Source organism: Nerophis ophidion, linkage group LG16 (genome assembly GCF_033978795.1).
Source record: "Nerophis ophidion isolate RoL-2023_Sa linkage group LG16, RoL_Noph_v1.0, whole genome shotgun sequence".
NCBI lineage: Eukaryota > Metazoa > Chordata > Actinopteri > Syngnathiformes > Syngnathidae > Nerophis > Nerophis ophidion.
In genome coordinates, this window is record NC_084626.1 from 30342184 (window position 1) to 30357828 (window position 15645).

The 15645-nt window shown below is 38.1% G+C and overlaps 1 protein-coding gene across 5 annotated transcripts in view; it reads right to left on the minus strand.

The window, feature by feature from the left end:
• sulf2a (sulfatase 2a) overlaps positions 1-15645 on the minus strand; it is a 264808-nt gene that overhangs the window by 14347 nt on the left and 234816 nt on the right. For all 5 annotated transcript variants that reach the window (XM_061874878.1, XM_061874877.1, XM_061874879.1 and 2 more), the window contains 4 exons: positions 9454-9550; positions 9290-9384; positions 9143-9202; positions 2590-2756 (listed from right to left, as the gene is read on the minus strand). In XM_061874878.1, the coding sequence (XP_061730862.1) occupies positions 2590-2756; positions 9143-9202; positions 9290-9384; positions 9454-9550 (419 nt within the window). The remainder of the gene's footprint in view (positions 1-2589; positions 2757-9142; positions 9203-9289; positions 9385-9453; positions 9551-15645) is intronic.

A 15645-nucleotide genomic window follows, 5' to 3' on the forward strand; every position in this document is an offset into this window, starting at 1 on the left:
ACTTTTTTGCCCCACTGTATCTGTGGTGTTCTTTCCATACAACACACAGGTTTTGCCGTAGTAAGGTTGTTTAGTGGTACCTCAACTTCAGAGGGTTTATTAGGCAAGCAAAAATAAGAGTTACCAGCCTCCTGGCTGTTAATCAGTGTAGCAAATATCACCGGGAACCCCGTAACTTACGCCCAAAACTTCGCTCGCATTAATTCATAGCTAAAGACTGACATACATTTGTCAGGACTGTGACATGGATTTATTTAGCTTCTTCTACGGGCGAGACGTGAACGTGAGTAAATTTTTTATTTATACTCAAAATACAAAAAGGCAAAAAAAAAAGCGCGCTCGGTGGCGGATAATAATCTATACTAAAAAACTTTAAACCAAAACAGCACAAAGGCAAGACTATCTACAAACAAACATAATATACTATGAAAGGCACAAGGCAAACCAAAAACTAGCACTGAGGCATATATACAAAGAAGTCTTACGTGGCTTGGTCAAACAATAAACAGAGTGGCAAAGCATGAGGGTCCGGCAAGGAAAGGTAGGTGCGTGGTCATAAGGGTTCAACACAGTCCAGTAGGTAAAATAGCCAGGCCGAGGAAAGGAAAACAAATGACTTGAATACTGCTGTGGTAATTGGAAACAGGTGTGAGAGGCTGAGGATCGGGGCGGGACTAAGGGGACCAGGTGGAAACTAATGGGTTGGCATGGAAACAAACAAAACCAGGAAGTGCAAAATGTGAAGCAAGAGTCCAAAAACAAAACAAAACATGACCGAACATAAACCTGATTTACAGGCATGACAATATTTGTTTTTCCATCCATGGGAAGGCAGTGAAGGACAGTGCTGAGAATTAAAAAAAAAAAAGGTATGTGATTCATTTAATTAAAGAAAGAAATCATCAAAAACATGTCCGAGCACGTCGCTAATTTGTGCGTCTCACTGCTGGTCCGCACCATACTGAAGCAGAATGCGTCTAACGCCAGTCACAAATGTAAAAATATTATTCAAACGGCGGACATTTATCCATTTAAAAAAAAAAAAAAAAAAGAAAAACTGCTGATGGTGTGTTTGACGCAAGGAGATACTGTACAAGTCCAATCTCCAAGGAAAATAGATAGATAGATGGACGGATGGACAGATGGACAGATGGACAGATGGACAGATGGATAGATGGATAGATGGATAGATAGATAGATAGATAGATAGATAGATAGATAGATAGATGGATGGATGGATGGATGGATGGATGGATGGATGGATGGATGGATGGATGGATGATGGATGGATGGATGGATAGATAGATAGTACTTTATTGATTAATTTTCCTGCATTCCCTCAGGAAAATAAAAATTCCAGCAGCAGTGTACAGAATTGAGATCGAATTTAAAAAGTAAAAAGTAAATAATGGGGGGTATTAATGAAAAATAAAATACAAAAATATAACAATACGAATACAAATAAAAAGCAACGATAAGAATAAAGGTATAACAGTAAAGATTGGAATATAACAGGAGAAACTAGGCAGTAGTGACCGTGTTATGAAGATGAATTGTATTGTTAATTGCACAGTTTTTTTTTGTTGCAGTTTATTTCAGTATTGTTATTGTTTTGCATCCACTGTACTGATGTACATTATCATCACATCAGTTCATAAAACTACTGGAGTTGTTTATTGTACATTCTGCTGTCCTGTTTTCCATACAGTTTTTCCTTTTAAAAGAATGCTGAGATGATGGAGTTTTGCGGGGGGCATAGACCCATATTGGATGTAATCATATACATGTTCTGTAATTGTATACTAAATATATTGATGTACTATAATGCGATGTACACTATAGTGTATACCAGTGGTTCTCAAATGGGGGTACGCGTACCCCTGGGGGTCCTTGAAGGTATGCCAAAGGGAAGGTGAGATTTTTTTAAAATACTCTAAAAATAGCACCAATTCAAAAATCCTTTATAAATATATTTATTGAATAATACTTCAACAAAATATGAATGTAAGTTCATAAACTGTGAAAAGAAATGCAAAAATGCAATATTCAGTGTTGACAGCTAGATTTTTTTTGAGGATATGTTCCATAAATATTGATGTTAAAGATTTCTTTTTTTGTGAAGAAATGTTTAGAATTAAGTTCATGAATCCAGATGGATCTCTATTACAATCCCATGATTACTTCTATGTGTAAAAATCTTAATTTATCTTTATTTACTTGTTTATTTTTCAACAAGTTTTTAGTTATTTTAATATCTTTTTTTCCAAATAGTTCAAGAAAGACCACTACAAATGAGCAATATTTTGCACTGTTATACAATTTAATAAATCAGAGACTGATGACATAGTGCTGTATTTTACTTCTTTATCTCTTCTTTTTCAACCAAAAATGCTTTGCTCTGATTAGGGGGTACTTGAATTAAAAAAATGTTCACAGGGGGAACATCACTGAAAAAAGGTTGAGAACCACTGGTGTATGCTATATACTTATTTTATTTCTCATGTTTAAATTTGTAGTGATAGAGTATTTTTGGATGTTGTGATCGAAATAAAGAATAAAGTCAAAGTCAAGTTATTTGTTCGTTCTCACTTGTCCAGAAGGGGGCGGTCTGCCAGTGATGATTGTCATGAGTAAAGCAGGTGAGGCCCGGCATGCTGCAGGTGTCGTTGTTCTGGAGCCTTTTTAGGAATTTACGAAGTTTCTTTCTGCGCTTCTGCTCCTTCTGCATCCACTGGGCCTTCTGCTTTGACGGCATTCTGATGGGAAGGAAAACACATACTAAAACCCTGACACATGGAAATCTCTGCATTGATAACCAGCATTCACACATATTGTTTTCTACACCAAAATTTATCTATTTATTCTATTTCTCCAGATCTTGGCGTGCTTTAACTTCCACATTTTTCAACCAGGTCAAACCGTTCCGACTTCAAACTGTTCAGCCTATTACGGAATCGCAGGCTTTCCCTTGACAAATTCCAGAAAATTCCTAGATTTCCCAGAATTCCAGGTTTTTCCGGGACATCTTTCCCATTCAAATTGAATCGGCCATTTTTCAAACTTCCACCATGTCCACATTTTTCAACCTATTCAAACTATTCCACCTTCTACATATTTCGCTATTTTGGAAATTCAAACTTCTTTTGTTCCAAGTTCAAAAAAATTCCAGGATTTTCCAGAATTCCTGGTTTTCCAAAGCCCTATTTCCCCCTTTTTTTCTGGCAAATACTCCTTCCACATTTTTCAACACATTTTAACCGTTAAACCATCAAATCCATCCATCCATTTTCTACCGCTTATTCCCTTTGGGGGTTGCGGGGTGCGCTGGTGCCTAGCTCAGCTGCAATTGGGCGGAAGGCGATGTACACCCTGGACAAGTCGCCACCTCATCGCAAGTACCGACAAATCATTCCTCTTAATCAGGATAAAAAACAAAGTTGTTTTTTTAAATGGAAAAATTCCCAGTTTTCCCGAAATTCAAGGAATTCCGTAACACCATTTCTCAATTCAACATGACTTCAACATTCTTCGACCGATTTGAAACATTTCAACACCAACTGTTTCAACTTATTCAGACCATTGAAGTTTTGGGGGGAAATTCCCATTGAAATGAATGGGACATTCTTCAAAGTTCCACAACTCCCACATGTTTCATCTGATTCAAACCGTTTCAACTTCAATATATTCAGCCTGTTCAGGAAGTGTGCTCTACTTCAACAATTCTAAAAAGAAAAATCCCAGATTTCTCAGAATTCCTTTTTTTGGTGCATGTTCCCCATTCAAAATGAATTGTCCATTTTTAAAACTTATATCTTTAACCCATTCCACCTTCAACACATTCGACCATTTTGGAAAATTTTCACCCGAGTCAAACTGTTCCGACTTCAAACTGTTCAGCCTATTAAGGAATAGTGGACTTTCCCTTGACAAATTATAAAAATTCCAAGATTTCCCTGAATTCCAGGTTTTTCCAGAATATTTTTCCCATACAAAATTAATTGGCCATTTTTCAAACTTTCACCATGTCCACATTTTTCGACCTATTCAAATTTTCCACCTTCAAATTTTTTCACTATTTTGGAAATTCAAACGTCTTTTTTTCCCAGTTCCAAAAAATTCCAGGATTTTCCAGAATTCATGGTTTTCCGAAGCCCTATTTCCACCCTTTTTTCTGGAGACTATTCCTTCCACATTTTTCAACGCATTTCAAACGTTCTACCGTCAAATCATTCCTCTTAATCAGGACAAAAATTTAAGGTTTTTTTTTAACTGGAAAAATCCCCGGTTTTCCCGAAATTCCAAGAATTCTGTAACACCATTCCTCAATTCAACTACCTCAGTTACTACTTCAACATTCCTCGACTGATTTGAAACATTTCAAAACCAACCATTTCAACTTATTCAGATCATTGAAGTTTCTTACCATTTTCCCCAAAAAATCAAAATTTTTTGGTAAATTCCCATTGAAATGAATGGGACATTCTTCAAAGTTCCACAACTCTCACATTTTTCATCTGATTCAAACCGTTTCAACTTCAATATATTCAGCCTGTTCAGGAAGTGTGCTCTACTTCAACAATTCTAAAAAGAAAAATCCCACATTTCTCAGAATTCCTTTTTTTGGTGCATGTTCCCCATTCAAAATGAATTGTCCATTTTTAAAACTTATATCTTTAACCCATTCCACCTTCAACACATTCGACCATTTTGGAAAATTTTCACCAGAGTCAAACCGTTCCGACTTCAAACTCTTCAGCCTATTAAAGAATAGTGGACTTTCCCTTGACAAATTATAAAAATTCCAAGATTTCCATGAATTCCAGGTTTTTTCCGGAATGTTTTTCCCATACAAAATTAATTGGCCATTTTTCAAACTTTCACCATGTCCACATTTTTCGACCTATTCAAACTATTCCACCTTCAAAATTTTTCACTATTTAGGAAATTCAAACGTCTTTTTTTCCCCAGTTCCAAAAAATTCCAGGATTTTCCAGAATTCATGGTTTTCCGAAGCCCTATTTCCACCCTTTTTTCTGGCGACTATTCCTTCCACATTTTTCAACGCATTTCAAACGTTCTACCGTCAAATCATTAATCAGGACAAAAATTTAAGTTTTTGTTTTAACTGGAAAAATTCCCGGTTTTCCCGAAATTCCAAGAATTCTGTAACACCATTCCTCAATTCAACTACCTCAGTTACTACTTCAACATTCCTCGACCGATTTGAAACATTTCAAAACCAACCATTTCAACTTATTCAGATCATTGAAGTTTCTTACCATTTTCCCAAAAAAAATCCCAATTTTTGGGGAAATTCCAATTGAAATGAATGGGACATTCTTCAAAGTTCCACAACTCCCACATTTTTCATCCGATTCAAACTGTTTCAACTTCAAAATGTTCAGCCTGTTCAGGAAGTGTGCTCTACTTGAACAATTCTAAAAAAAAAAATCCCAGATTTCTCAGAATTCCTTTTTTTGGTGCATGTTCCCCATTCAAAATGAATTGTCCATTTTTAAAACTTATATCTTTAACCCATTCCACCTTCAACACATTCGACCATTTTGGAAAATTTTCACCCGAGTCAAACTGTTCCGACTTCAAACTGTTCAGCCTATTAAGGAATAGTGGACTTTCCCTTGACAAATTATAAAAATTCCAAGATTTCCATGAATTCCAGGTTTTTTCCGGAATGTTTTTCCCATACAAAATTAATTGGCCATTTTTCAAACTTTCACCATGTCCACATTTTTCGACCTATTCAAACTATTCCACCTTTAACATTTTTCACTATTTTGGAAATTCAAATGTCTTTTTTTCCCAGTTCCAAAAAATTCCAGGATTTTCCAGAATTCATGGTTTTCCGAAGCCCTATTTCCACCCTTTTTTCTGGCGACTATTCCTTCCACATTTTTCAACGCATTTCAAACATTCTACCGTCAAATCATTCCTCTTAATCAGGACAAAAATTTAAGTTTTTTTTTTAACTGGAAAAATTCCCGGTTTTCCCGAAATTCCAAGAATTCTGTAACACCATTCCTCAATTCAACTACCTCAGTTACTACTTCAACATTCCTCGACCGATTTGAAACATTTCAAAACCAACCATTTCAACTTATTCAGATCATTGAAGTTTCTTACCATTTTCCCAAAAAAATCCAAATTTTTTGGGAAATTCCAATTGAAATGAATGGGACATTCTTCAAAGTTCCACAACTCCCACATTTTTCATCTGATTCAAAAAGTTTCAACTTCAAAATATTCAGCCTGTTCTGGAAGTGTGCTCTACTTCAACAATTCTAAAAAAAAAAATCCCAGATTTCTCAGAATTCCTTTTTTTGGTGCATGTTCCCCATTCAAAATGAATTGTCCATTTTTAAAACTTATATCTTTAACCCATTCCACCTTCAACACATTCGACCATTTTGGAAAATTTTCACCAGAGTCAAACCGTTCCGATTTCAAACTCTTCAGCCTATTAAGGAATAGTGGACTTTCCCTTGACAAATTATAAAAATTCCAAGATTTCCCTGAATTCCAGGTTTTTCCGGAATATTTTTCCCATACAAAATTAATTGGCCATTTTTCAAACTTTCACCATGTCCACATTTTTCGACCTATTCAAACTATTCCACCTTCAAAATTTTTCACTAGTTTGGAAATTCAAATGTCTTTTTTTCCCAGTTCCAAAAAATTCCAGGATTTTCCAGAATTCATGGTTTTCCGAAGCCCTATTTCCACCCTTTTTTCTGGAGACTATTCCTTCCACATTTTTCAACGCATTTCAAACATTCTACCGTCAAATCATTCCTCTTAATCAGGACAAAAATTTAAGGTTTTTTTTTAACTGGAAAAATCCCCGGTTTTCCCGAAATTCCAAGAATTCTGTAACACCATTCCTCAATTCAACTACCTCAGTTACTACTTCAACATTCCTCGACCGATTTGAAACATTTCAAAACCAACCATTTCAACTTATTCAGATCATTGAAGTTTCTTACCATTTTCCCAAAAAAATCCCAATTTTTTGGGAAATTCCAATTGAAATGAATGGGACATTCTTCAAAGTTCCACAACTCCCACATTTTTCATCCGATTCAAACCGTTTCAACTTCAAAATGTTCAGCCTGTTCAGGAATCGTGTGCTCTACTTCAACAATCCCAGATTTCCTGTATTTCCTTTTTTTTGTGCATTTTCCCCATTCAAAATGAATTGGCAATTTTTCAAACTTATATCTTTAACCCATTCAAACTATTCCACCTTCAACACATTCCACCATTCTGGAAATTCAAACTACCATTTTTCCAAGTTCAAAACATTTCCAGATTTTCTCATTTCTTGCCTGATTTAAACAATTCCGAACCCCAACCAATTCAGCTCATTTATGACATTCATCGTCCCAATCATTTTCAAAAAAATCGCGCTTTTCCCTAAATTCACAAATTTCCAGGAAGTTCCTCTTAAAATGAATGGGAGATTTTTCCAAGTTGCACAATTCCCATATTTTTTAACCTATTCAAACCATTCCAACATTAACACCTTCCTCTTATCCTGGACATTCAAACTAACACTTTCCAAAGTTCCAAACCAAATTCCGTTTTTCCTCGAAATTCTAACTCTTCAACATTCAAACCATTCCAGCATTCAAACCGTTTAAACGATTTCAACATTTAAACCATATCTACATTCATCTTTCATTCCATTAGCATTTCAGTTCAGCGTCAGCCCTTCAACATTCAAATTCTTCTTACATTCGTACTACATTCTGTCAGCATTTCACTTTAACATCAGCATAGAGCATTCACATGCAATTCCTTCAGGAATTGCCTCTTCTAGTTATGTTTAAAGGGGAACATTATCACAATTTCTCAAGGGCTACAACCAATAAAAATCAGTTCCCAGTGGCTTATTTTATTTTTCAAAGTTTTTCTCAAAATTTTACCCATCACGCAATATCCCTAAAAATGGCTTCAAAGTGCCTGATTTTAACCGTCGTTATATCCACCCGTCCATTATCCTGTGACGTCACTGCGTGACCTCACAGAAACAAACATGGCGGATAGCACAGAAAGGTATAGCGATATTAGCTCGGATTCAGACTCAGATTTCAGCTCCGTAAGCGATTCAACAGATTACGCATGTATTGAAACGGATGGTTGGAGTATGGAGGCAGGTAGCGAAAATGAAATTGAAGAAGAAACTGAAGCTATTGAGCCATATCACGACAGACAGCGGCACGGGAGGAAGCGAGGACGAATTCGGCGATCGCCTTCTAACCAACGATTGGTATGTGTTTGTTTGGCATTAAATGTGGGTGGAGGGAAAGGCTGGATGCAAATATAGCTACAAATGAGGCATAATGATGCAATATGTACATCCAGCTAGCCTAAATAGCATGTTAGCATCGATTAGCTTGTAGTCATGCCGTGACCAAATATGTCTGATTAGCAGACTCCACATAAGTCAATAACATCAACAAAATTCACCTTTGTGCATTCATGCACAATTTTATAAGTTTGGTGGACAAAACGAGACAGAAAAAGAAGTGGCATAAATCATATCCAGGGGGTTTACCTCGCTCGTCTGCGGGAAGAGACTGCCGTCGTCCCTGAATAGCTCGCACTCGGGCAGATATTGCAGATTTCTTTGACTTTATCGTTGGAAATGCATCTGCTTTAAGTGTCGCAGGATATCCACACATTCTTGCCATCTCTGTCGTAGCATAGCTGTCATCGGTAAAGTGAGCAGAACAAACGAGGGACTTCCGCATCTTTTGGCCACTGGTGCAACTTGAATCCGTCTCTGTTCGTGTTGTTACACCCTCCGACAACACACCGACGAGGCATGATGTCTCCAAGGTACGGGAAAACAGTCGAAAAAACGGAAAATAACAGAGCTGATTTGACTTGGTGCAGGTAATAAGATTGAGAAAATGGCGGATTGCTTCATGTTGTGATGTCACGGGTGAAAGGTCATCGCTCCGACAGGCTATCAATTGAAAGGTGTTTAAATCGCCAAATTCACCCTTTTAGAGTTCGGAAATCGGTTAAAAAAACATATGGTCTTTTTTCTGCACCATCAAGGTATATATTGACGCTTACATAGGTCTGGTGATAATGTTCCCCTTTAAATTACTCTTACCTGAGGGAATGCACGCGCCCAGTGCTCAACATAAAGTTTTCTTTACTCTCCAGCAGATAACTGTTAAAAAAAATAAATACAAAAACTATGTAAAAATGGAGCAAAAAACTATGAGTAAAATAATTTTTGTTGGTGACCGTTTCTAACCTGGGTGTGCTACACTGACACTCCTCTGGCCGCACCTTTTTCAGGTGACCTTTGACATCACGCAGGTTCTTTATTTTGGTCTGCAAGGTTTCAATCTACAAAATGAGCAAGCACATACACGGCTCAGCATGTTTGTCTCACATTGTATAGAAATAAGCCAGTACCTCGTGCTCAATATGCAGCTTGTGGTCTTTCCATGCCTGCAGGGACTTATAAAGGCCCCCGTCGCATTTTACTGTGTCGTTCAAGAGAATGGAGCATCTGCACACACCAGAAAAAGGCAAAGGTAGCAAATTAGTAAAAACAGGTGAAGCATATGTTGTTTACAAGGAAGAAGCAGCATGCTGACAACCACAGTGTCTGATATCATTTATCCTGAACTAATGAATGTATTAGCTAATGAATGCCGCGGTATTGGCTATCATTTATCCGTAATGAATGCATGCATTATTTAATGAATACAACAGTGTCTGATAGCATTTATCACAAATTCCTACATGCGTTATTATTGAAGCACCTAAATGCTTCTGTTTCGGTTTATATCAAAGTGCACGCGACCCAGCACGTCAAAGGACTACAGGCCGGTGGGGCTAACCTCCCATATCATGAAGACCATGGAGAGGTTGGTCCTGGAACAACTCCGCCCTACAGTCAAGCCCGAACTGGACCCACTCCAATTCGCCTACCAGCCACGACTGGGAGTGGAGGACGCAGTCATCTACCTGTTGAACCGAGCCCACGCCCACCTGGACAACCCTGCAAGCAGTGTGAGGGTCATGTTTTTTGACTTCTCCAGTGCTTTCGATACTATACGGCCAGGGCTACTGGGTGTGAAGTTGGAGAAGATGCAGGTGGAGGTCCCCTTGGTGTCCTGGGTTGTAGATTACCTGACTGACAGACCCCGCATGGTACAGTCCTCTTCACTATTTACACCACTGATTTCCACTATCAATCAGAGTCCTGCCACCTTCAGAAGTTTTCTGATGACTCTGCAATAGTGGGGTGTATTGAGGATGGTGATGATGGGGAATACAGGGCACTGGTGGAGGACTTTGTCACATGGTGTGGAAAGAACCACCTCCAGCTCAATGTGACGAAGACCAAGGAGCTGGTTGTGGACCTGGAAAGGAGGAGGAGTACTCCGGCGACCCCTGTTTCCATCAGGGGGGTCGATGTGGACGTGGTCGAGGATTATAAATACCTCGGAGTACGCATCGACAACAAGCTGAATGGGTCAAAACACGCTGAGGAGGGACAAGAAGGGACAGGAGGCTAGGATCCTTCAACGTCTGTACAAAGATGTAGAAGATGTTCTACGAGTCGGTGGTGGCGGGCGCCTTCTTGTACGCCGTGGCCTGCTGGGGCAGCGGGCTGAGAGCGAGGGACGCAAACAGACTGGACAAGTTGGTAGAGAAGGCCAGTAATAAATGGGTTGTACTTGTATAGCGCTTTTCTACCTTCAAGGTACTCAAAGCGCTTTGACACTACTTCCACATTTACCCCTGGGTGCAGGGAAAGCGCTTTGACACTACTTCCACATTTACCCATTCACACACACATTCACACACTGATGGAGGGAGCTGCCATGCAAGGCGCTAACCAGCACCCATCAGGAGCAAGGGTGAAGTGTCTTGCTCAGGACACAACGAACGTGACGAAGTTGGTACTAGGTGGGATTTGAACCAGGGACCCTCGGGTTGCGCACGGCCACTCTCCCACTGCGCCACGCCGTCCCGTAATGTGGTGGGAGTGGAGCTGGACTCTCTGGCTTGGGTGTCAGAGAGGAGAAGTCGAGCGAAACTCCTAGCCATTATGGACAACACCTCCCACCCACTACACTCGGACCTTGTGGAGAGAATGAGCACGTTCAGTGGAAGGCTCAGACTCCCAAAATGTAACACGGAACAACACAGGAGGTCCTTCATACCGACAGCCATCAGACTGTATAATGCATATGTTCCTTGACTGCACTTAAATGTAGAATATACGTAGAATATATTTATATTATTGATAAATTACATATTATATATATAGTTTATGTTATATATTATTTATTATTATTATTGTTTGTTGTGAGTGAACTGTGGTGCTGAATTTCCCCCAGGGATCAATAAAGTATTTTCTATTCTATTCTATTCTACTCTATTCAAACACATATACAATTTTAGCAAGTGACATCACATATTACACATTTGCATTTCTCATTACATGTCCTGAAAGAGGTAGGGAGAATCAAACTTTTTTTTATCCTACCCCTTTTCACTTCATAGCAATTTCTAATACACTTACTCATACCTTGTTCTCAATTTGTAACAGATTAAATCAACGCATTTTTAGTACAACGATTCACATTTGAGATTAATACTAATGATTTTTTAATAAAAATCAAGATGTTTAACCCATTTCTTCTTTCTTATACTTTGTAGACACTCCCTAATTTAATCCCACATACTGATATGCTAAAAGTCGTTAGTGTTGAACGTTCACACAAATGTTTTAAATTATATTTTCTAAGGCAGTGGTTCTCAAATGGGGGTACGCGGACCCCTGGGGGTACTTGAAGGTATGTCGAGGGGTACGTGAGATTTTTCAAATATATTCTAAAAATAGCAACAATTCAGCAATCCTTTATAAATATATTTATTGAATAATATTTAAACAAAATATGAATGTAAGTTCATAAACTGTGGATATGTTCCATAAATATTGATGTTAAAGATTTATTTTTTTGTGAAGAAATGTTTAGAATTAAGTTCATGAATCCAGATGGATCTCTATTTGATCCCCAAAGAGGGCACTTTAAGTTGATGATTACTTCAATGTGTAGAAATTTTTATGTATAATTGTATCACTTGTTTATTTTTCAACAAGTTTTTAGTTATTTTTATATCTTTTTTTCTAAGAGTTAAAGAAAGACAACTACAAATGAGCAATATTTTGCACTGTTATACAATTTAATAAATCAGAAACTGATGACATAGTGCTGTATTTTACTTCTTCATCTCTTTCTTTTCAACTAAAAAGGCTTTGCTCTGATTAGGGGGTACTTGAATTAAAAACATGTTCCCAGGGGGTACATCACTGAAAAAAGGTTGAGAACCACTGTTCTAAGGTTTTATTTCCCTTTTGTTGAGGTGAATTGTTGGATATTCTTGGGTAGCATGCTAAAGTTTGCTTTGTGCATAATTTTAGCTGTTTGAAAATGCACCAAATCATTGAATTTCAATATTTTGGATTGAGTAAATAAAGGGTTTGTATGTTCTCTATATCCAACATTATGTTTTATTCTATCTGATCGGTTTTGTAACACTGTTAGCGAGGGAAGTGTATTTTAGTAGTTATTTCCCCATATTTCTACACAATAACTCAGAAATTGTAACACTAGCAAGCAGTAGAGAATATGAATTTTCCTGACATCTACAAAGCAATAAACTACATGCTGCCACCTACTGATGTGGAAGAGTATAACAAGGTTACTCTGCTGAGCTCTCGACAACACAGAAACTCAACAACGGCACATTATTTGCGGATTATAATTACTGGTTTGCAAAAAATTAGTGATGTCCGATAATATGTTTTAAAATGCTTTAAAATGTTGTATCGGAAATTATCAGCCTCCTGTCCCAAATTCCAAGCTGGTGTTTTGAGGCATGTTAAAAAAAATAATGCACTCTGTGACTTCAATAATAAATATGGCAGTACCATGTTGGCATTTTTTCCATAACTTGAGTTGATTTATTTTGGAAAACATTGTTACATTGTTTAATGCATCCAGCGAGGCATCACAACAAAATTAGGCGTAATAATGTGTTAATTCTACAACTGTATATATCGGTATTGGTTGATATCGGAATCGGTAATTAAGAGTTGAACAATATCGGAATATCGGATATCGGCAAAAAAGCCATTATCGGACATCTCTACAAAAAATATTTTTAACCCCCTATAGGTGAAATTTCATAATCTCCCACAGCACAAAAAAAACACTGCACTAACTGGACTATCAGATATTCCCATTCTATTGTTTTCCAATTAAAAATTGGTAATATGAAAAAATTTAAACACAGGAAGTGAACAGAATATGAACCAGAACTCAGAGAAGTTGAATAAAACATAAATATTTGCTTCTACTTACTACTTTTCAAACTGGTTTAATTGTGTCAGCGTGGGAGATTGTTTAATAAGACTTTGTTAAGCATCTTCCAAATAAACTAAACCATTACCACGTATGAATGCATGTTTATTAGGGGTGTGGGAAAAAATCGATTCGAATACGAATCGCGATTGTCTCGTTGTGTTATTCAGAATCGATTCTCATTTTTTTTAAATATTTATTTATTATTATTATTATTTTTTTTTTTAATCAATCCAACAAACCACTTAACAGCAACAGTGAAGTGAAGTGAATTATATTTATAGTGAAGTGAATTATATTTATATAGCGCTTTTTCTCTAGTGACTCAAAGCGCTTTACATAGTGAAACCCAATATCTAAGTTACATTTAAACCAGTGTGGGTGGCACTGGGAGCAGGTGGGTAAAGTGTCTTGCCCAAGGACACAACGGCAGTATCTAGGATGGCGGAAGCGGGGATCGAACCTGCAACCCTCAAGTTGCTGGCACGGCCACTCTACCAACCGAGCTATAACAATGCAATCTAATTCCAAAACCATACCTGACCCAGCAACACTCAGAACTGCAATAAACAGAGCAATTGAGAGGAGACACAAACACGACACAGAACAAACCAAAAGTAGTGAAACAAAAATTAATATTATCAACAACAGTTTCAATATTAGTTATAATTTCAGCATAGCAGTGATTAAAAATCCCTCATTGACATTATCATTAGACATTTATAAAAATAAAAATAAAATAAAAATAGTGTCACAGTGGCTTACACTTGCATCTCATAAGCTTGACAACACACTGTGTCCAATGTTTTCACAAAGATAAAATAAGTCGTATTTTTGGTTCGTTTAATAGTTAAAACTAATTTACATTATTGAAATCAGTTGATGAAACATTGTCCTTTACAAATATAAAAGCTTTTAAAAAAAAATCTACTACTCTGCTAGCATGTCAGCAGACTGGGGTAGATCCTGCTGAAATCCTATGTATTGAATGAAAACAGAATCGGTTTGAATCGGAAAAATATCGTTTTTAAATCGAGAATCGAGTTGATTCGAAAAAAATCGATATATAATCGAATCGCTGTTGTGATCCGGCTTCCGGATCACACATCTCTAGCATGTTTGTCTTTTTTGTATTGTCCTACTATGTTTTGATCATGTTTTGGACTCTACCGATCCCGTTTGTTAGCGCACTTCCTTGTTTTGTATTGTCACCAAGGCAACCTAAGTATGCCTCCTGCACGGACTCATTACGCACACCTGTTTTGAATTTTTTGTGTTGTATTTAAGACCACCTGCTACCTTAGTTCCTCCTGGCTGTTTTGTTTGCTACTTGCAACACGCACGTTGGTTCTTATTTTTGTAATCACTATTGCTAAGTCTCGCCTTAGCTTTGCGTGCGCTCTGCACCTCTATTCCTGTACTCTGCTCTCGTGCTAATTATTAGCATAGCTCTCCGTGCATTCGGCACGCCTTTTCTTTGCATTTTGTACCAGTATTATTTTTGTTTTCGTATTAAATCTAATCTTACCTGCAACTCCTGCCTGTCCTGGTCCTCTTGCATCCCTGGGGTAGCAACACGCATCCATTATGCCTCGCCACCGTGTCAGAAAACAGCCAGCACAACGCCGCCTCGCAGTGGACCACCAAAAGTCTTCCCTTCGCCAAGCCGCGAAGACTTTTTCCCCGGACAGCAGCGCGCAGACAACAGCCCAGTACTCTTCCCTGAGGTTTGGAAGTTTTGTTTTTTCTCCATATTCCAACCACTCTTCCGACTGGGCTGTAAGGCCAGGGCATACCTCCGGCCCACCGGTCCATCACGGTGACGTCATTTCGTCAACGCCCCCTGGTGACTCAATACCACCCCCTGTCGATGATATTTTTTCTGAGGATTTTTATATTGTTGAGTCTTATTCTCAACCTGTTTCAAATATTGACTATGATTTTTTGGACTCTATAGACACAACTAAGTTCTATACAGATGTTATTTCTAGATGCAAACTAAGGCAACATGAGCTACCTACTTTTCTTCCTCCACCTGTGTTTCCCCCGGTCAAGCCACTAAGGCCACCTAGACCTCCTCCACCGACTTTTCGACTCGCTAGTCCACTACCTCCAGTGCGCCCTCCACCACCGGTGTTCAAGCCTAGTCCCAGTCCTGGTCCGACTTCTGGCCAACATTGTAGATCAACTCGTAGACTGAGTCGTAGTCCGAGTCCTAGCC